General features: G+C 44.3%; 1 protein-coding gene across 4 annotated transcripts in view; it reads left to right on the top strand.

The window, feature by feature from the left end:
* The first annotated feature begins 15,321 nt into the window (after window positions 1-15,321).
* The window catches only part of LOC139423128 (flotillin-2a), a 32,447-nt gene continuing 24,962 nt past the window's right edge, over window positions 15,322-22,806 (top strand). The window contains exon 1 of one of the 4 annotated variants that reach the window (XM_071174810.1): window positions 15,322-15,570. In XM_071174810.1, coding sequence (XP_071030911.1) covers window positions 15,522-15,570 — 49 coding nt within the window. In that variant the 5' untranslated portion in view covers window positions 15,322-15,521. Of the gene's footprint in view, window positions 15,571-16,279; window positions 16,394-22,806 lie in introns of those variants that run through there. The other 3 variants (XM_071174812.1, XM_071174813.1, XM_071174814.1) reach the window with 3 other exon arrangements.

Genomic DNA, 22,806 nt, shown 5'->3' with positions numbered 1-22,806 from the left:
CAACTATGACAGACAAAATGAGAAGAAAAAAAATCCAGAAAATCATATTGTAGGATTTTTAATGAATTTTTTTCTCATTTTGTCTGTCATAGTTGAAGTGTACCTATGATGAAAATTACAGGCCTCATCTTTTTAAGTGGGAGAACTTTCACAATTGGTGGCTGACTACAGTGCCTTGCGAAAGTATTCGGCCCCCTTGAACTTTGCGACCTTTTGCCACATTTTAGGCTTCAAACATAAATATATAAAACTGTATTTTTTTTGTGAAGAGTCAACAACAAGTGGGACACAATCATATAGTGGAACGACATTTATTGGATATTTCAAACTTTTTTAACAAATCAAAAACTGAAAAATTGGGCGTGCAAAATTATTCAGCCCCTTTACTTTCAGTGCAGCAAACTCTCTCCAGAAGTTCAGTGAGGATCTCTGAATGATCCAATGTTGACCTAAATGACTAATGATGATAAATACAATCCACCTGTGTGTAATCAAGTCTCCGTATAAATGCACCTGCACTGTGATAGTCTCAGAGGTCCGTCAAAAGCGCAGAGAGCATCATGAAGAACAAGGAACACACCAGGCAGGTCCGAGATACTGTTGTGAAGAAGTTGAAAGCCGGATTTGGATACAAAAAGATTTCCCAAGCTTTAAACATCCCAAGGAGCACTGTGCAAGCGATAATATTGAAATGGAAGGAGTATCAGACCACTGCAAATCTACCAAGACCTGGCCGTCCCTCTAAACTTTCAGCTCATACAAGGAGAAGACTGATCAGAGATGCAGCAAAGAGGCCCATGATCACTCTGGATGAACTGCAGAGATCTACAGCTGAGGTGGGAGACTCTGTCCATAGGACAACAATCAGTCGTATATTGCACAAATTTGGCCTTTATGGAAGAGTGGCAAGAAGAAAGCCATTTCTTAAAGATATCCATAAAAAGTGTTGTTTAAAATTTGCCACAAGCCACCTGGGAGACACACCAAACATGTGGAAGAAGGTGCTCTGGTCAGATGAAACCAAAATTGAACTTTTTGGCAACAATGCAAAACGTTATGTTTGGCGTAAAAGCAACACAGCTCATCACCCTGAACACACCATCCCCACTGTCAAACATGGTGGTGGCAGCATCATTGCTTTTCTTCAGCAGGGACAGGGAAGATGGTTCAAATTGATGGGAAGATGGATGGAGCCAAATACAGGACCATTCTGGAAGAAAACCTGATGGAGTCTGCAAAAGACCTGAGACTGGGACGGAGATTTGTCTTCCAACAAGACAATGATCCAAAACATAAAGCAAAATCTACAATGGAATGGTTCAAAAATAAACATATCCAGGTGTTAGAATGGCCAAGTCAAAGTCCAGACCTGAATCCAATCGAGAATCTGTGGAAAGAACTGAAAACTGCTGTTCACAAATGCTCTCCATCCAACCTCACTGAGCTCGAGCTGTTTTGCAAGGAGGAATGGGGAAAAACTTCAGTCTCTCGATGTGCAAAACTGATAGAGACATACCCCAAGCGACTTACAGCTGTAATCGCAGCAAAAGGTGGCGCTACAAAGTATTAACTTAAGGGGGCTGAATAATTTTGCACGCCCAATTTTTCAGTTTTTGATTTGTTAAAAAAGTTTGAAATATCCAATAAATGTCGTTCCACTTCATGATTGTGTCCCACTTGTTGTTGATTCTTCACAAAAAAATACAGTTTTATATCTTTATGTTTGAAGCCTGAAATGTGGCAAAAGGTCGCAAAGTTCAAGGGGGCCAAATACTTTCGCAAGGCACTGTAAATACTTTTTTGCCCCACTGTGTGATTGACACACACACACACACTCACACACACACTCACTTTTGGCCCTTTGGCACATCCATGCCTGCACAAATATATTTGGGCAGTTGAACACTTGTGGCAGGAGCAGATGGGACAGTGCTTGGTGCAGTGGTGCTGTAGCCAGCAAGCCAGCATGCAAACCCATACATCTCAACACAGCCAGCATGCTTCCTCCAATCAGTCTACATTAGAGGGAGCATCAAGGAGTTTGCTGGCTACAGCACCACTACCCCAAGTCCCTTCTGTTCCTGCCACATGTGTTCATCTGCCCAAATATATTTGTGCAGGCATGGATGTGCCTAAGGGCCAAAAGTATATATATTTATACACACACACACACACACACACACACACACACACACACACACACACACACACACACACACACACACACACACACACACACACATGAGAGACATAGGCTATGGTCGTTCTCATACAAACAAACAGACCCTCACTCACAATGACTAGCAAACGTGTACTTTACCCATTTCATTACATCTTTATATATTGCAAATAAAATGTAAAAACCACAAATAATATTTTATATTAATTTCAAACAACGGCATTAGCATGAGAGCAATTTACCAGTTCAAAACAGTGTCCTCTCCGTTCAAAAAATATGCCTCAGTTTCTTCAAAAGAGCAGATCTGTCTCACTTTCACGATTAATTTCCTCTAGATATACAAATGTAGAAACAATTTTAGTCTTAGATTTAGCTTTCCCTGACTTATTCGCCATGATGTTGGATAAGTAAACAGCTGAAGATGCAAGTCACTGAAATACTGCGTGCGTAATAAGCTTTGCTCCTTCGCGGTAGAATTGGCAATGGCGAAATAACGGTCCTTACACCAGCGTTCAATGGAAAGATTTGTCTTACAAAGAATCATGGGATTTTGCCGTTTACCTATACTCATTGGCTATCTACCCAGCTAGATTTCAAGACGACCAGTGGTCATTGGGTTAAAAGACAGTCAATCAACGAGACAGTGGTCATATAATTGGTGCACAATGGGCTCGTCACTTGTTGTCTTCCAATCGTTTTTTCCGGGTCAATACGTCCCGCAAAATGACCCATCATGTTTGGTTGTGTTACAAACAAACAATTGATTGCAAGGAACCCAAACATGACTGGATAAAGTCAGGGAAAGTCTGTCTATTTTACGTTGGATGTTATGTCGAAAATTGAATGACACGAAGAACAACGAGATAGGCTATAAAAAATGGATTTAACCGAACAAAAGACCATTCATTGTGTAACAATGAGTCTTGGGATTGCAACCAGAGCAAGATCTTCAAAGGTAAACGATTTATTTCAATGCAATCTGTGATTTCGTTACGCAAGTGCTGGCTGAATAAGTAGTTTGATATGGGGGTCTGTGCTCAGATAATCACAGCATATTCTTTCGCAATAAATCATTTTTTAAATCTGACAACGCAGTTGGATTAGCAGGATTCTAGGCTTTCGAACCATGTGAGACACTTGTATTTTCATGAATGTTTAATATGACTATTTACGTAGTGATCACCTATGTTGTCGAATTTAATCCCGCTAACGGGTTCGGTGCGCAGAGAGGTTAAGAGCAGTTGGATCCCACAGAAGGAGAGTTGTATGGCATTGAAGCTCGTCTGGAGGTTAGTTAACACAGTGTCCAAAGAAGGGCCGGAAGTATACAGAATGGTGTCGTCTGCGTAGAGGTGGATCAGAGAATCACCAGCAGCAAGAGCGACATCATTGATGTATTCAGAGAAAAGTGTTGGCCCGAGAATTGAACCTTGTGGGCACCCCCATAGAGACTGCCAGAGGTCCGGACAACAGGTCCTCCTATTTGACACACTGAACTCTGTCTGAGAAGTAGTTGGTGAACCAGGCAGGGCAGTCATTTGAGAAACCAAGGCTGTTGTGTCTGCCGATAAAGAGGTGGTGATTGACAGAGTCGAAAACCGTGGCCAGGTCGATGAATATAGCTGCACAGTATTGTCTCTTATCAATTGCGGTTATTATATTGTTTAGAACCTTGAGCGTGGCTGAGGTGCACCCATGACCAGCTCGGAAACCAGATTGCATAGCGGAGAAGGTACGGTGGGATTCGAAATGGTCGGTGATCTGTTTGTTAACTTGGCTTTCGAAGACCTTAGGGTAGGATAGATATACGTCTGTCGCAGTTTGGGTATAGAGTGTCTCCCCCTTTGAAGAGGGGGATGACCGCGGCAGCTTTCCAATCTTTGGGGATCTCAGAAAGAGAGGTTGAACAGGCTAGTTATAGGGGTTGCAACAATTTCAGCTGATAATTTTAGAATGAGAGGGTCCAGATTGTCTAGCCCTGCTGATTTATAGGGGACCAGATTTTACAGCTCTTTCAGAACATCAGCTATCTGGATTTGGGTGAAGGAGAATTGGGGGACGCTTGGGCAAGTTGCTGTGGGGGGTGCAGGGCTGTTGACCAGGGTAGGGGTGGCCAGGTGGAAAGCATGGCCAGCCATAGAAAAATGCTTATTAAAATGTATCGGTGGTGACAGTGTTTCCTAGCCTCAATGCAGTGGGTAGGTGGGAGGAGGTGCTCTTATTTTCCATGGACTTTACAGTGTCCCAGAACTTTTGGGAGTTTGTGCTGCAGGATGCAAATTTCTGTTTGAAGAAGAAGATAGGAAAGCAAAGGCTAACTGCCTGTGTATATTGATTCCTAACCTCCCTGAAATGTTGCATATCATGGGGGCTATTCGATGCTAACAGGATGTTTTTGTGCTGGTCTGTTCCTGGTTCTACATTTTTTGAAAGCGGCATGCTTATTTGAGATTGTGAAGAAAGCACTTTTAAAGAATAACCAGGCATCTTCTACTGACGGAATGAGGTCAATATCCTTCCAGGATACCCGGGCCAGATCAATTAGAAAGGCCTGCTCGCTGAAGTGTTTTAGGGAGCGTTTGACAGCAGACCCATTACGGACGCAAGCAAGGCAGTGATCGCTGCGATCCTGGTTGAAAACAGCAGAGGTGTATTTGGAGGGCAGGTTGGTTAGGATGATATCTATGAGGGTGCCTGTGTTTACGGAGTTGGGGTTGTACCTGGTAGGTTCATTGATCATTTGTGTGAGATTGAGGGCATCAAGCTTAGATTGTAGGATGGCCGGGTTGTTAAGCATGCCCCAGTTTAGGTCACCTAACATCACAAGCTCTGAAGATAAATGAGGGGCAATCAAGTCACATATGATGTCCAGGGTACAGCTGGGGGCAGAAGGTGGTCTATAGCATGCGGCAACGGTGAGAGACTGGAAAGGTGGATTTTTAAAAGTAGAAGCTCAAATTGTTTGGATAGTAAGACAGAACTCTGCAGGCTAACTCCACCCCCTTTGGCAGTTCTATCTTGTTGGAAAAGGTTGTAGTTAGGGATGGAAATTTCAGGGGTTTTGGTGGTCTTCCTAAGCCAGGATTCAGACATGGCTAGGACATCCTGGTTGACAGAGTGTGCTAAAGCAGTGAATAAAACAAACTTAGGCAGGAGGCTAGTGATGTTAACATGCATGAAACCATGGCTTTTTCGGTTACAGAAGTCAACAAATGAGAGCGCCTGGGAAATGGGAGTGGAGCTAGGTACTGCAGGGCCTGGATTAACTTCTACATCACCAGAAGAGCAGAGGGGGAGTAGGATAAGGGTACGGCTCTGGGCTATAAGAACTGGTTGTCTAGTATGTTTGGAACAGAGAGTTAAAGGAGCAGGTTTATGGGCGAGGTAGAATAGATTCCATGCATAATGTACAGACAAAGGTATGGTAAGATGTGAATACAGTGGAGGTAAACCTAGGCATTGAGTGATGATAAGAGGGGTATTGTCTCTAGAGACATCAGTTAAACCAGGTGAGGTCACCGCATGTGTGGGAGGTGGGACAAGAGGGCTAGCTGAGGCATATTGAGCAGGGCTGGAGGCTCTACAGTGAAATAAGACAATAATCACTAACCAAAACAGCAATGGGCAAGGCATATTGACATTAGGGAGAGGCATGCGTAGCCGAGTGATCATAGGGTCCAATGAGTAGCTGGACGGGCTGAAGACACGGCGATTCAGGGCCAGGACTAGCAGGCTAGCAGAAGGGCCTTAAAGGGATGTTGCGATGGAAGAAGTCTGTTGTAGCCCCCTCATGCGGATTACGTTGGCAGACCAGTCTTGATGGATCAGCAGGGGTCCGTGCTAGCTAGCTGCGATCATCCAGGTGAAGAGGTTCAGAGCTTGCGGTAGGAATCCAGAGATATGGAGAAAAGGAGTCCGATAAGCTCTGGGTTGAATCACGCTGTGCAGACTGGCAGGAGTTGTACTGGCTAAAGGTTAGCTGATGACCACTAACAGTGGCTAGCTGACTACTAGCTAGTAGCTAGTTAGCTGGCTAGCTTCTGTTGGGGGATCCGGTTCTAAAGTAAAGAAAATAGCAGATCCATACCACATTGGGTGAGGCGGATTGCAGGAGAGTATGTTGAATTTGGGGTTAAGAAAAATATAAAAAATATATGCGAAGTAAAAAGAAATATATAAAGATAAATACACGGGACACGACAAGACAAAAGACGTCTGACTGCTACGCCATCTTGGATTGGCTTTGGGACACGCCTCTGAATATCCTTCAGTGGTCCAGCCAGCCTGGACTTGAAGCCAATCCAACATCAGGAGAGATCTGAAAATAGCTGTGCAGCATTGCTCCCCATCCAACCTGACAGCGCTTGAGAGGATCTGCAGAGAAGAATGGGAGAAACTCCCCAAATACCGGTGAGCCCAGCTTGTAGCGTAATACCCAAGAAGTATCGAGGCTGTAATCGCTGCCAAAGGTGCTTCAACAAGGTACTAAGTAAAGAGACTGAATACTTATGTTATATTTTAAAACCTGTTTTTGCTTTGTTTTTATGGGGTATAGTGTGTGGATTTATGAGGATTGTTAAATATGTCTGTAACGTAACAAAATGCGGAAAAACTCAAAGGGTCTGAATACTCTACGAATGCACTGTACAACCAAAATTAAGGTTATAGAAGGTTACTTGCGTGTAAGTGGCTAGTGATATATTTTACATCATTTCCCATCAATTCCCATTATTAAAGTGGCTGGAGTTGAGTCAGTGTGTTGGCAGCAGCCACTCAATGTTAGTGGTGGCTGTTTAACAGTCTGATGGCCTTGAGATAGAAGCTGTTTTTCAGTCTCTCGGTCCCAGCTTTGATGCACCTGTACTGACCTCGCCTTCTGGATGATAGCGGGGTGAACAGGCAGTGGCTCGGGTGGTTGTTGTCCTTGATGATCTTTATGGCCTTCCTGTGACATCGGGTGGTGTAGGTGTCCTGGAGGGCAGGTAGTTTGCCCCCGGTGATGTGTTGTGCAGACCTCACTACCCTCTGGAGAGCCTTACGGTTGTGGGCGGAGCAGTTGCCGTACCAGGCGGTGATACAGCCCGACAGGATGCTCTCGATTGTGCATCTGTAGAAGTTTGTGAGTGCTTTTGGTGACAAGCCGAATTTCTTCAGCCTCCTGAGGTTGAAGAGGCGCTGCTGCGCCTTCTTCACGATGCTGTCTGTGTGGGTGGACCAATTCAGTTTGTCTGTGATGTGTACGCCGAGGAACTTAAAACTTACTACCCTCTCCACTACTGTTCCATCGATGTGGATAGGGGGGTGTTCCCTCTGCTGTTTCCTGAAGTCCACAATCATCTCCTTAGTTTTGTTGACGTTGAGTGTGAGGTTATTTTCCTGACACCACACTCCGAGGGCCCTCACCTCCTCCCTGTAGGCCGTCTCGTCGTTGTTGGTAATCAAGCCTACCACTGTTGTGCCGTCCGCAAACTTGATGATTGAGTTGGAGGCGTGCGTGGCCACGCAGTCGTGGGTGAACAGGGAGTACAGGAGAGGGCTCAGAACGCACCCTTGTGGGGCCACAGTGTTGAGGATCAGCGGGGTGGAGATGTTGCTGCCTACCCTCACCACCTGGAAGTCCCAGTACCCAGTTGCACAGGGCGGGGTCGAGACCCAGGGTCTCGAGCTTGATGACGAGCTTGGAGGGCACTATGGTGTTAAATGCCGAGCTGTAGTCGATGAACAGCATTCTCACATAGGTATTCCTCTTGTCCAGATGGGTTAGGGCAGTGTGCAGTGTGGTTGAGATTGCATCGTCTGTGGACCTATTTGGGCGGTAAGCAAATTGGAGTGGGTCTAGGGTGTCAGGTAGGGTGGAGATGATATGGTCCTTGACTGGTTTCTCAAAGCACTTCATGATGACGGAAGTGAGTGCTACGGGGCGGTAGTCGTTTAGCTCAGTTACCTTAGCTTTCTTGGGAACAGGAACAATGGTGGCCCTCTTGAAGCATGTGGGAACAACAGCATGGGATTGGGATTGATTGAATATGTCCGTAAACACACCAGCCAGCTGGTCTGCGCATGCTCTGAGGGCGCGGCTGGGGATGCCGTCTGGGCCTGCAGCCTTGCGAGGGTTGACACGTTTAAATGTTTTCCTCACGTCGGCTGCAGTGAAGGAGAGTCTGCATGTTTTAGTTGCGGGCCGTGTCAGTGGCACTGTATTGTCCTCAAAGCGGGCAAAAAAGTTATTTAGTCTGCCTGGGAGCAAGACATCCTGGTCCGTGACGGGGCTTTTTTTTGTAATCCGTGATTGACTGTAGACCCTGCCACATACCTCTTGTGTCTGAGCCGTTGAATTGAGATTCTACTTTGTCTCTATACTGACGCTTAGCTTGTTTGATTGCCTTGCGGAGGGAATAGTTACACTGTTTGTATTCGGTCATGTTTCCGGTCACCTTGCCCTGATTAAAAGCAGTGATTTGCGTTTTCAGTTTCACGCGAATGCTGCCATCAATCCACGGTTTCTGGTTTGGGAATGTTTTAATCTTTCCTATGGGAACGACATCTTCAACGCACGTTCTAATGAACTCGCTCGCCGAATCAGCATATTCGTCAATGTTGTTGTCTGACGCAATACGAAACATATCCCAGTCCACGTGATGGAAGCAGTCTTGGAGTGTGGAATCAGATTGGTCGGACCAGCGTTGAACAGACCTCAGCGCGGGAGCTTCTTGTTTTAGTTTCTGTCTGTAGGCAGGGATCAACAAAATGGAGTCGTGGTCAGCTTTTCCGAAAGGAGAGCGGGGCAGGGCCTTATATGCGTCGCGAAAGTTAGAATAGCAATGATCCAAGGTTTTTCCAGCCCTGGTTGCGCAATCGATATGCTGATAAAATTTAGGGAGTCTTGTTTTCAGATTAGCCTTGTTAAAATCCCCAGCTACAATGAATGCAGCCTCCGGATATATGGATTCCAGTTTGCAAAGAGTCAAATAAAGTTTGTTCAGAGCCATCGATGTGTCTGCTTGGGGGGGAATATATACGGCTGTGATTATAATCTAAGAGAATTCCCTTGGTAGATAATGCGGTCGACATTTGATTGTGAGGAATTCTAAATCAGGTGAACAGAAGGACTTGAGTTCCTGTATGTTGTTGTGGCCACACCACGTCACGTTTACCATGAAGCATATGCCCCCGCCCCTCTTCTTACCAGAAAGATGTTTGTTTCTGTCGGCGCGATGCGTGGAGAAACCAGCTGGCTGCACCGACTCCGATAGCGTCTCTCCAGTGAGCCATATTTCCGTGAAGCAAAGAACGTTACAGCCTCTGATGTCCCTCTGGAATGCTACCCTTGCTCGGATTTCATCAACCTTGTTGTCAAGAGACTGGACATTGGTGAGAAGAATGCTAGGGAGTGGTGCACGATGTGCCCGTTTCCGGAGTCTGACCAGAAGACCGCTCCGTTTCCCTATTTTACGAAGTCGTTTTTTTGGGTCGCCGGCTGGGATCCATTTCGTTGTCCTGGGTGAAAGGCAGAACACAGGATCCGCTTCGCGAAAGTCATATTCTTGGTTGTACTGATGGTGAGTTGACGCTGCTCTTATGTTCAGTAGTTCTTTTCGACTGTATGTAATGAAACCTAAGATGACCTGGGTTACCAATGTAAGAAATAACAAATAACTGCATAGTTTCCTAGGAACGCGAAGCGAGGCGGCCATCTCTGTCGGCGCCGGAAGTTATCTCCTGCACCTAACTTCTTGCCAGTAGCGCACAACCTTACAGTCGGCGAAAAACCATAAGCTCCAAGGTGCTACAATGGGAAAAAAGCCCATCCAGGTGAAAGATGTGGTTAGATACATTAACCTAAAAAAAAAAAAACTGAATAGGCGGCAGAATCGAACAGCAGCTGGTAGACCACACATACGCTTAGGGACACCAAGGGCAGTAGTAAAGCAAAAGATGGAAGAATATTACCTCTCCACACTTTTCAACGGCCAGTAGCTGCTGTGAAAGGATCATAAGCACAATAGCCACAACCCAGGACGAGCTAAAGGCTTAGAGACTGGGAGTAAGGACGAGACTCCCTTAGAGATGACACAACAGTTATGGACAAACTGTATCACTGTTGGGGCTTTGATAGGCAGAGAAATCGGCTAAAGGACCTTAACAACGATGAAACTTCTCGCCATCCCAAAAATCCTATAAGAAGCATAGGACCATGGAAAACAGAGTGTAGGAAGGAACACTCTGTTTAGTCATACGACTTCTCCAAGAAAAAAGCAACAACTGTAAAACAGAGACCGTGCAAAAAGGGCTAGCACTCTTTTCCAAGAGTCGCAGGCCTGTCTATTTATTATATATCTATATACTCTGTATACAGTATATACACTACATGACCAAAAGTATGTGGACACCTGCTCGTCGAACATCCCATTCCACAATCATGGGCATTAATATGGAGTTGTTCCACCTTTGCTATAGCAGCTTCCACTCTTCTGGGATGGCAATTAACTAGATGTTGGAACATTTCTGCAGGGTGTTGTTTCCATTTAGTCACAAGAGCGTTAGTGGGGTCGGGCACTGATGTTGGGCGGTTAGGCCTGGCTCGCAGTTGGCATTCCAATTCAGGTGTTCGATGGGATTGAGGTAAGGGCTCTGTGTAGGCCAGTAAAGTTCTTCCACACTGATCTCTAGCCCGAAACATGAAAAACAGCCCCAAACTATTATTACTCCTACACCAAACTTTACAGTGGGCACTATGCATTGGGGTAAGTAGCGTTCTACTGGCATCCTGGTTGCATCACTGCCTGATACGGCAACTGCTTGGCCTCCGACCACAAGGCACGACATCACTGGGGCTAAGCTGCCTGCCATCCAGTACCTCTACACCAGGCGGTGTCAGAGGAAGGCCCTACAAATTGTCAAAGACCCCAGCCATAGACTGTTCTCTCTTCTACCGCATGGCAAGCGGTACCAGAGTGCCAAGTCTAGGACCAAAAGGCTTCTAAACAGCTTTTACCCCCAAGCCATAAGACTTCTGAACAGGTAAGCAAATGGCTACCCGGACTATTTGCATTGTGTCCCCCACAACCCCTCTTTTACGCTGTTGCTACTTTCTGTTTATCATATATGCATAGTCACTTTAACTATACATTCATGTACGTACTACCTCAATTGGGCCGACCAACCAGTGCTCCCGCACATTGGCTAACCGGGCTATCAGCATTGTGTCCCACTACCCACCAACCCCTCTTTACGCTACTGCTACTCTCTGTTCATCATATATGCATAGTCACTTTAACCATATCTACATGTACTACATGTACAATCTACCTCAATCAGCCTAGATGGAAACAACCCCATAAATTCTACCAAAAAAAACTAGACAGTGCAAACACCCTAGATGAGACAAAAAACACACATATCACCCATGTCACACCCTGACCTAACCAAAATAATAAAGAAAACAAAGAATACTAAGGTCAGGATGTGACACCTATTGGTTCGAGCCTGTAAGTAAGCATTTCACTGTAAGGTCTGCACCTGTTGTATTCGGTGAACGTCACAAATAAACTTTGATTTGATTTGAAGACTCTGTCGAGGTCCCAATCCCATTACCCGGCACACAGATTAGAGTTCTTCACTCTTAAGTGGGCTGTGTGTGATAAGTTCACCCATTGGCTGAAGGGGAATAGATTCACAGTCCTAACAGATAACAACCCCCTGACCTATATAATGATGACACCAAAGCTAGACACCTGTGAGCAACGGTGGATCTCTAAACTGGCCCCCTTTGACTTTCACTTGAAGTACATCCCTGGGCCTCAGAATGTCCCGGCAGACCTGCTTAGTCAACAGCCATTCATTGGAACTAGGAAGGCAAGTGAGTTCCCAGAATATGGAGCAGAGTATGTGATTTCAGAGTCCATCCAGGAAGCATTCAAACTGTCAGTCAACATCCAAGGTGGCAAGATCCTGGTTCAAGTCTCTTCTGAAGGAGTGAAAGCAGTTTTGGAATCCTGTCTGGAGTGGGATGTGAGTGTGCCAGTGCGCAGCTTCCAATTGGCCCAGTATTCTGCCAGCATCCTTCAGCATGAAGGGGGAGCGGCTACTCTTCCAGTCCTTTCTTCTGACATGAAATGGAGAACACAGAAGGCGGATCAGATGCTGGCCCGAGTGGCACACTTTGTTGAGAGAAGGAGGAGACCTTCACGGAGAGAGAGAGCTCATGAGACTGCCCAAGTTTTGAGAATGCTGAAGCATTGGGATAAATTCAAAATCAAGGACGTGATCCTCTACTGAAGATCTAAGGACAGAGTTGGCATCATTCTGAGGGGAACCCATGACGAAGCTGGCCACCAAAGCCAGACTAGAACCCTCCATCTGGTACATCAAAGGATCTTCTGGACTGGGATGGACAGGGAAGTGAATAAGTATGTCTCCTACTGTAAGTGCTGTGTGGTTGGCAAGACAATGGAGCCAGAGGCTAGGGCACCATTAGAATCTTTACAGACCAGCACTACATTGGAACAGGTGTGCATAGACTTCTGGTCAGCAGAAGGAAGGGATGGAGAGAGCGTTGATGTAATCGTCATCACAGACCATTTTACGAAGCTGGAACATGTGTTTCCTTGCCCGAATCAGCCAGCAAAAGTGGTTTCCCAGAAGTTATGGAACCAGTTCTTCTGTGTCTATGGTTTTCGCCAGCGGATACACTCAGACAAAGGAGCAAACTTTGAGAGTCACTTAATCGCAGGATTGCTACAAGTGTCAGGAGTCAAAAAGTCCCATACCACTCCATATCATCCTATGGGCAAAGGTCAGACTGAAAGATTCAAACGCACGAACGGTGACATGGTCCGATCGTTGCCAGTGAGAACAAAAGAAAGATGGCCCCAGATGATACAGATGCTCACCTTCTCGTACAACTCTACCACACACGAAATGACAGGATTCGCACCATTCTATTTGATGTTTGGCCGAGTTCCACGGCTGCTAGTCCACGGCTCCTTGAAAAACGAAGACGTGTTGACTCATGACGAGTATGTCGACTCGTTCCAAAAATACCTGTGAGAGGCTGGTAGGATCACCAAGGCCAACACCACTGAAGCTCAGAAAAAGCCAGCAAGGCAGTATAACAAGAGAGTGAAAGGTACTGCCCGGGAGATTGGAGACTGAGTTCTCTTGGCAAACCGAAAGGAAATAGGAAAAGGAAAACTTGCCGACTTGTGGGATTCAACGGTCCATGTGATCACATGGAAAGACACACCGACAGCGGTGACCAAAGACTGGTATTTGATGTGGATGAGGATTCAGAGGATCGAAGGACTGCTGCCTGGATTCTCGATGGCCAAAAATCTTTGGGACTGGAAGATGGAGTAAACATGAGAGAATCTGATCCTCGAAGCCCACGGGAGGACATGTTCTCTGGAGAAGCAGTTATCTCAAGCACAAGAAGCTCCTCAAGGATGCCTAGTGATGATTCAAGTGATCCTTCCGAAGATGACACAAGTAGAAAAGAGAGGTCAGTGAGCAATGGCATCATCAGTAGACATGCATCAGTCAGCGGCTCTGGATGCATAAGATCTACGAAGAAGTGAACGAGTAACCAGAGAGAGGAAGAGTGCAGAAACAGCCAGATGTCTTAGTTCACAGATACAGTCCTGAGAACCAGTGAAGGCACCTTGAGAACTCGAACTGGAAGAGTTGTGAAGCCTGTCAGAAGACTTTCAGAGTCAATGAGTCAAGTGATTGCTGCTGAGCCTGACAAAAGAGAGCATCTAAATGCCCTGATTCAAGTCCTATCAACTTTTGTTGATGTGACAGTACCCCAGTGAAATATAGAGGCCCAGAGGATAGATTAATAGAGAAATAGATCTCAAGAAAGAATCAATAAGGTTATGAGAAATACTTTATTAGAGCGTCATAGGTTATATGTATAAGAGCGTATTTATAGTCTCTTTGCTGTCGTTCTGGATGACTTTTGGTCAAGGTACCACTGTGGAGGAAGAACTCGTACCTTATGTCTTAAAGTTTGATGAAATTAGGAAGGGGTGAGTGTAAAAGAGTTAAAATTGTTATTCCATGAAACTTCAAATTATTAGAATAGTACACAACGCAGAACATAATATCCAGGTTAAGGGTCAGTGGCCCAAGCCCGCGAAAAGGAATATTCCAAGTTCAGACAGAAGGGGGGGAGTCAGATCGCTATGATCGACAGGAACTTTTTGGGGGCTTTCTATTATCAATTGTTGCGCTACTAGTACTGCCTGTTGATGTTACGTAGGCAGCTACAGTAGCTGGATAATATTAACATCTTCGGTTTTTATTTAATTAAATGTATTTGTATTTAATCTGGGTGCTTACGTCACCTACTAACATCCCTAGCTCCCGTTCTCATCAGTCCGAGAAAACACTGAGAGAAATAACAACTTGTCAGATGGTGCGTTGGAGACTGATGTATTCCTGTCCTGTCTTTTCATAATATTATTGCAGATCAACATATAAGCCCCAAAAGACAGACGTGGTGTCGAGCTAAAAAGTCAGCCGTAGTGTCGCTCTTAATTTCTTGGTTGCTCTGTGGTACATATAAAGACCGCTACATTTATTGTATGTTGATGGTTCCTTCAAAATGCAGGTAAAAACTTCAATAACACACTACACGTTTGAACTGTGATTAATTGGTAATACTTATTCCTAGGCACAATGATGCAAAAATAAATCAACCTGCTGGTCAAACACTTGACATACTGTACACAGTAGGCCTACTTCAGCGATAAACAGCCCACAACCACTAAGGAACACGTTCATTCCATGAGTCCCCGTCCCCATCTCCATTTATTGTAGTGTAGTGTCGCCTGCTGGTGAAATTCTACACTTGTCTGTATGTGCATAAAGAAGTGTGGTGGGCGATGTGCTGACGCCCAAATGTTCATTACAATCGGACGAAGACTAAGCCACTTTAAAAGGGGAAAACAGAAAGCGCTAAAGGCGCTTTTGTGGTTCTTTCTCGGATCGATTAGCCGTACAAATAATCAATGAGGAGATTCGATTAATCTGTCTCGGGCGCCCGGGTAGACGTGTTTTGCACTGGTTGAAAGTTCATCGCATTCCCTTCATTTGAGATGGCGCTCCTCCCTCACCATTTTTGCACAGTTACGTCACGTGCCATAGACCGGTGCCCCGCGGTTCAGTATGATTGAATCAGCACAGTGTCTATAAAAACTGTATAATAAAGCAGGGGTTACGCAAGTACATTTGAGGACCGGCACGCGCCAAACGTGTGCTTGTGGACTGACATAATACCATAGAAGAAGATTTTTAGGCGACAGACGCACTTGGTTTGGGAAACGCGTTTTGAAATAACATGGGTAATTGTCATACTGTTGGACCAAATGAGGCCCTTGTTGTCTCAGGTACGTACCGTTACATTCATCTTCAACTTTGTAAATATTAAGTTAATGTTACTTTCACTTGTTATTTACACAGTGACATGCACATTGGCGCGTGATTATCCCAATGGATAACCTCGTCATTGTGTCATTACCAATTCTGAAAATGTAGACCGTTACTATATTCCTCTGACGTTAGCCAGCTAGCTAGCTAGCTAGCTAGATCACAGATAGCTGACTCACAGTTGCCGCGTTCAAAACAACTGGGTACTCGCAATCTCCGACTTCACTGCGTTCAAAACAACTGGGAACTCGGGGAAAAAACGGGCTCGGACTGTGGGACAAATCGATTTGAATGGTCAGTCACCCACAACTCGGAATTCCAATTCGGGGACTCGGGCCTCTTTTCTCGTGCTCCGACTTTCCGACCTGAATTATGTTTCCGAGTTTCCAGTTATTTTAAACGCTGCAGTTATGTGTTCCTCAGGGCAGGAGGTACGTATCACTTTTTTCTCTAGATGCCACACCCAGGTGATTGTCAACAGCATCACATTCGCACTTATGTCGTTATGAATCAAGTAATTGATGCGCATTTCAAGTTTGGGGACGTTGGAACGTTGTGATTATGAATGACTGTCTCCGAGTCGTGAGGGCAGGGAACATGATAAGGGGGGGGGGGGAGAGGGGAGAGAGACATTAGATGTGGCGTGAGGTCTTTTAAGGTCTGGAAACTGACTCCATCTTTACAGACCCTGATCTGTAGCAGCACTGGAGAACTGCCTTGAAAGATTACAATGTCATTTTCAGGCAGTTTCAAGGACAGACTTCCCTTGGTCCACTAGGATACGTGAGTAGCTATGCTATGTTATCTTAGTCTTTTGTAGAAAGTTACACAAATTAGGCATGATATCATAATCAACCCTTTTGATTGTGTTTTATTATTGAGACAGATAGTATGTATGAGGATTACAAACCACTCAGCAAAATCCGATTTGATTGTTTATATAAGGTTGGTTAGAGAAGAAAGAATCAGATTTGTACTCCGTCTTGTACAGATTGCAGTAGTTTGACTGTGGTTTGGGGTGTAGCCTACTACAGTGCAGAGTAGTTTGTTTTCATCATAATCTCTTTGAGAAACCATTTTCCTGTCTAATATTTTATTTGCCACATGGGCCGAATACAACAGGTGTAGTAGACCTTAACGTGAAATGCTTACTTACAAGCCCTTAACCAACAATGCAGTTCAAGAAATAAAGTTAAGAAAATATTTACTAGGAAAATATTTAAGGCTATATACAGGGGGTACAGGGACCGGGGGTACAGGTTAGTCAAGGTAAGTTGTACATGTAGGTAAGGGTAAAGTGGCTGCATAGATAATAAACAGTGAGTAGCAGCAGTGTAAAAACATAGGGGGTGTGTCAATGTAAATAGTCTGGGTGGCCATTTGATTAATTGTTCAACAGTCTTATGGCTTGGGGGTCTTCTTGACATATTTTGTTAAGGATCCTTTTGGACCTAGACTTGGCACTCCGGTACCGCTTGCTGTGCGGTAACAGAGAACAGTTTATGACTTGGGTGAATGGAGTCTTTGACAATTTTTTGGGCCTTCCTCTGACCGTGATAGTTTGTTGGTGATGTGGACACTCTCGACCCGTTCCACTACAGCCCTGTTGATGTGAATGAGGGTGTGTTCGGCCCTCCTTTTCCTGTAGTCCACAATCAGCTCATTTGTCTTGCTCACGTTGAGGGAGAGGTTGTTGTCCTGGCACCACACTGTCAGGTCTCTGACGACCTCCCTATAGGCTGTCTCATCGTTGTTGGCTATCAGGACTACATTCCTTACTGAATGAAAGAACAGCTCTTGGATTTTCCATCGTGTTGAAACCAGAGGTATGAGTCACCAGATGACTATGAAAACCCAAATATCAGGAAGAATTATGGTCACGTGATCCATACTACAGTGACCCTCACTTTTCCTTTTGTCACTAGATGACCATGCTCCAACTGACCGAAGAGTTGATGTGCAAGCGAGCTGTTGAGCAAGTGCATGAGCTGTCTTTGTAACTTTAGGGTTATGGTTTGGTTTAAGGTCCGGGGTTAGGTTTAGGGGGTCAAAGTTAGGTTAAGGCACAGGCTAGCTTCTCTCATCCCCCATGAAATTCATAATGGCGCCGGAAGAGATGGCTGCTGTTTTACGGTCTCCTAACCAATTGTGCTATTGTGAGTTTTCATGTAATTTAAACTCATTTTGTACATAATGTTTCTGCCACTGTCTCTTATGACCGAAAAGCGCTTCCAGATATCAGGATAGTGATTACTCACCTCGTACTGGACAAATGTTTTCTTTAACGAGTCAGGTGTCTGAAGTAAATCCTTTGCAAGGCCCAAATTCCCGTGATTCACATGGGAAAGAGACAGAGATATCAGGGACGTAGGTCATGGTGCCTTGTAAGGATCCGACGGCGAGTTGGTAATCTGCCTCTACCATCAGTCCTATTAGCCAACTTACAATCATTGGATAACAAAATAGATTAACTACGATCACTAATATCATACCAATGGGACATTAAAACCTCTTTGGGATAGGCGTGCTGCTAGCACCCGGCCTCGACAACATCCGGTGAAATTGCAGAGCGCGAAATTCATGACAGAAATCGTAATATTAAACATTCATGAAAATACAAGTGTCATACATCATTTAAAAGCTTAACTACTTGTTAATCCAGCCGCTTTGTCAGATTTCAAAAAAGCTTTACGGCGAAAGCACACCATGCGATTTTCTGAGGACAGCGCCCTGCACAAAAGCATTACATACATTTTCCAACCTAGCAGAGGCGTCACAAGTCAGAAATGGCGATAAAATAAATCACATACCTTTGAAGATCTTCATCTGGTTGCAATCACAAGGGTCCCAGCTACATAAAAAATTGTCCTTTTGTTCAATAAAGTCCTTATTTATATACCCAAAAGTTTGTTTCATTGGCGCGCTAGACTCGGTAATACACCGGTTTCCCTCGTTCAAAATGCATATAAATGAATCCCGTAAGTTACCAATAAACTTCTTCCAAACATATCAAACAACATTCCTAATCAATCCTTAGGTACCCTAATATGTAAATAAATGTTAAAATTTAAGATGGAGAATACCGGAGATAAATAACGAAGTACGTGCACTCACCGGAACACGCAACACACTACAGCCAAACTAGGAGCCACTTTATAAAAAAATTCAAAAAAACAAGCGGGTTCCGGAAAAGGTATAAAAGATCGGTGAAGAATCCAGCTACGGACTGGTCCGTGTGTTACAACTTGGGGAAGCTCATGGGAGATGGTGTGGCCACATTACCATAACGCTGTTTATATAATAGCCACAGAAATGAGGTTTACATCTAATTGTTGTATAAGATGAATGAGTGAGTATGATACTGTTTACACAATTTTACAATGTGGTTTTGGTCTGTTTAATGAAGGAAACACCAATTCCCTTTTGAGTTTAACTAAATCAGAGGACCGCCCCTGAGCCCAGTTAGGGTCAGGCATCCTGGGACAGCCCCTTTTCTGCAATTCTGAATAAAACCCAACTTTGAGAAATTATCACCAGACCATGTTTTCCTCCATTACGAGGGGACAAAGGTTGTAGACCATTGCTGAATCTTTTAACCATACCACGTGGTAAACTCTTAGACTATCGATAGCGACAGAATAAGAACAAGTCTTTGATATTAATTACTAGTCTGCAGCTAGGAATTCGGTATCATTGAATGCGAAGAACGACAACCGCTGAAACATCCATTCTATAACGAATTAATGAATGTCACTGAACAATCCACTCTAACCACACACAGAGAGAGAGAGGGAGAGAGACGGATAATTCTACAAAAGAAACAAACTTTTCACCAGCGATCAAGACTACACACTGAGCGTAAATATATATTGATTGCAATTGTTCCCGAATGAGTGAGCGTTCATGTGTAAAGGATTAGCATTTCAATTGTTATAATTATTAACTCTGTAGTGACTTCTCGGTCGACCACCACTTCCCTTTTGTCTAACAAGCCGCGATGCTGGTTTAGCCCACTAGGGCACTTTCTTGTACATTTCTTGTAACCGTATTGACTTTGTTTGTTTATGCATTTCTGTGAATTACTTAGTTAGTAATAAATAAATGATTTAAGACAATTGATGTATGGATGACTCATAGTGAAGACTGGGTTCGTGCAGATAACCAATAATTTATGACGTTTGGAATGAGACTAAAGTGAGGTAAAATAAATAATTCATTAATCAGACTATTTGTTCAGATATAAAATATCTGAAAAGTTATTTTAGGAAATTACAACTTTAATCGGAATATTGTCCTTAGTGCCCCGACTTCCTAGTTAATTACAGTTACATGATTAATCAGTTTAATCGCGTAACACTAATTACATAGTCTTTGATAAAAACTAAGTCTTCAATTTAATGATAGTAAAGACACCACGCTATTTACAAAGAGTTTATCTATAGTCTTCATAACTGTCTATTTACCACCACAAACCAATGCTGTCACTAAGACTGCAGTCAACGAGCTGTATACGGCCATAAGCAAACAGGAAAACGCTCATCCAGAGGCGGTGCTTTTGGTGGCTGGAGACTTTAATGCAGGGAAACGTAAATCCGTTTTACTTGTATGATAAATGTGCAACCAGAGGGGAAAAAACTCTAGACCACCTTTACTCCACACACAGGCGCGTACAAAGCTCTCCCTGCATTTGGCAAATCTGACCATAATTCTATCCTCCTGATTCCTGTTTGCATGCAAAAACTAAAGCAGGAAGCACCAGTGGCTCGGTCAATATAGAAGTGGTCAGATGACGCAGATGCTAAGCTACAGGACTGTTTTGCTAGCACAGACTGGAATATGTTCCAGGATTCTTCTGATGGCATTGAGGAGTACACCACATCAGTCATTGGCTTCATCAATAAGTGCATCGACAACATAGTCTCCACAGTAACTCTACGTACATACTACAACCAGAAGCCATGGATTACAGTTAACATTCGCACTGAGCTAAAGGGTAGAGCTGCCTCATTCAAGGAGCGGGACTCTAACCCGGAAGCTTATAAGGAATCCTGCTGTGCCCTCCAACGAACCATCACACGATCAATACAGGACTAGGATTGAATCGTACAACACCGGCTCCGACGTTCGTCGGATTTGGCAGGGCTTGAAAACTATTAGACTACAAAGGGAAGCACAGCCGTGCGCTGCCCAGTGACACGAGCCTACCAGATGAGCTAAATCAACTTCTATGCTCGCTTCGAGGCAAGCAACACTGAAGCATGCATGAGAGCATCAGATGTTCCGGAAGACTGTGTGATCACGCTCTCCGTAGCCGATGTGAGTAAGACATTTAAACTAGGGATGCACCGATATGACATTTTTGGCTGATATCCGATATTTACCTTGCCAAAAACGATACCGATATTTACAATTTTAGCAGCCTTTTAACCTCTCTAGGGTATGTGGGACGCTAGCATCCCACCTGGCCAACATCCAGTGAGATTGCAGAGTGCCAAATTCAAATACAGAAATACTCATAAAAATTCAGAAAACAAAACATATTTTACATAGGTTTAAAGATGAACTTCTTGTGAATCCAACCCCGGTGTCAGATTTAAAATGCTTTACGGTGAAAGCATACCTTACGATTATTTGAGAACGTAGCCCAACACTTTTTCTTTACTGCATTGTTGTTTTAATAAGGGCTTGAAGGTAAACATTTCAATAAGGTCTGCACCTATTGTGTTTGGTGCATGTGACAAATACAATTTGATAACTGTCCATTATGAACAGACCACCCACTAGTAACACTTGTGATTTTCTCTTAGAATAAAAAAGTTTAGTAAAATAGGACCTTTTTTTTCTTCTAAGAAACAAAGTCCTAGCCATAGCGCATGAATCAACCAGGCATGAAGCGAGCCAAAATGTGATGCCATGCTTTTTTTCTTTCTTTTTTTTTCTTCTTTTTTTTTACCCCTTTTTCTCCCCAACTTCGTGGTATCCAATTGTTGTAGTAGCTACTATCTTGTCTCATCGCTACAACTCCCGTACGGGCTCGGGAGAGACGAAGGTTGAATGTCATGCGTCCTCCGATACACAATCCAACCAGCCGCACTGCTTCTTAACACAGCGCGCATTCGACCCGGAAGCCAGCCGCACCAATGTGTCGGAGGAAACACCTGGCAATCTTGTTTAGTGTGCACTGCGCCTGGCCCACCACAGGAGTCGCTGGTGCGCGATGAGACAAGGATATCCCTACCTGCCAAACCCGGATGACGCTAGGCCAATTGTGTGTCGCCCCACGGACCTCCCGGTTGCGGCCGGTTACGATGGAGCCTGGGCGCGAGCCCAGAGTCTCTGGTGGCACAGCTGGCGCTGCAGTGCCCTTAGCCACTGCGCCACCCGGGAGGCCCCCAAAGGCAGTAATTTTATTAATGTGACAATGTCCTCATGATCCGCAAGGAAGCTTAGAAACTCTTGTGTTTAGTCAAGAAAATGCTAGGCTATTTATTATGGTGGTGGTTCATGCAATGAATTTGAATGATTCTTTAATTTCCTCTCAGGTCTACAGTACCTTAGGCAAACTGCATTTCCTAACATTTTGGAGGGATATTGCACATGCTTGTCTGGGTAGATGAACAGACAATGTTCCCTTGGCATGAAACATTTATCTACAATGTGCCTTATTGAACATGACCCTGGTTGCCCTTACAGCTGACAGTCATTCTCAACACTCCTCAACTGAATTTTCTCCTTCTGAAAGGCAGCTATAATAGACTGGTGGGTTGTTGCGCAACAAACCCGAGGTGTGCACAACCGTGGAGCAAAACCCCACCAATTAACTTAGAAACAAAAGATTGACAACATTTTAAATTATATTTCCTCTACATTTTTATTGAAAACCTAACTACACTGCTCAAAAAAATAAAGGGAACACTTAAACAACACAATGTAACTCCAAGTCAATCACACTTCTGTGAAATCAAACTGTCCACTTAGGAAGCAACACTGACAATAAATTTCACATGCTGTTGTGCAAATGGAATAGACAACAGGTGGAAATTATAGGCAATTAGCAAGACACCCCCAATAAAGGAGTGGTTCTGCAGGTGGTGACCACAGACCACTTCTCAGTTCCTATGCTTCCTGGCTGATGTTTTGGTCACTTTTGAATGCTGGCGGTGCTTTCACTCTAGTGGTAGCATGAGACGGAGTCT

The sequence above is a fragment of the Oncorhynchus clarkii genome, chromosome 12, assembly GCF_045791955.1.
Source record: "Oncorhynchus clarkii lewisi isolate Uvic-CL-2024 chromosome 12, UVic_Ocla_1.0, whole genome shotgun sequence".
Taxonomy (NCBI): Eukaryota; Metazoa; Chordata; class Actinopteri; order Salmoniformes; family Salmonidae; genus Oncorhynchus; species Oncorhynchus clarkii.
Note: the sequence above shows the minus strand (reverse complement) of the source record. Positions and strands in the feature narration are given on the sequence as shown.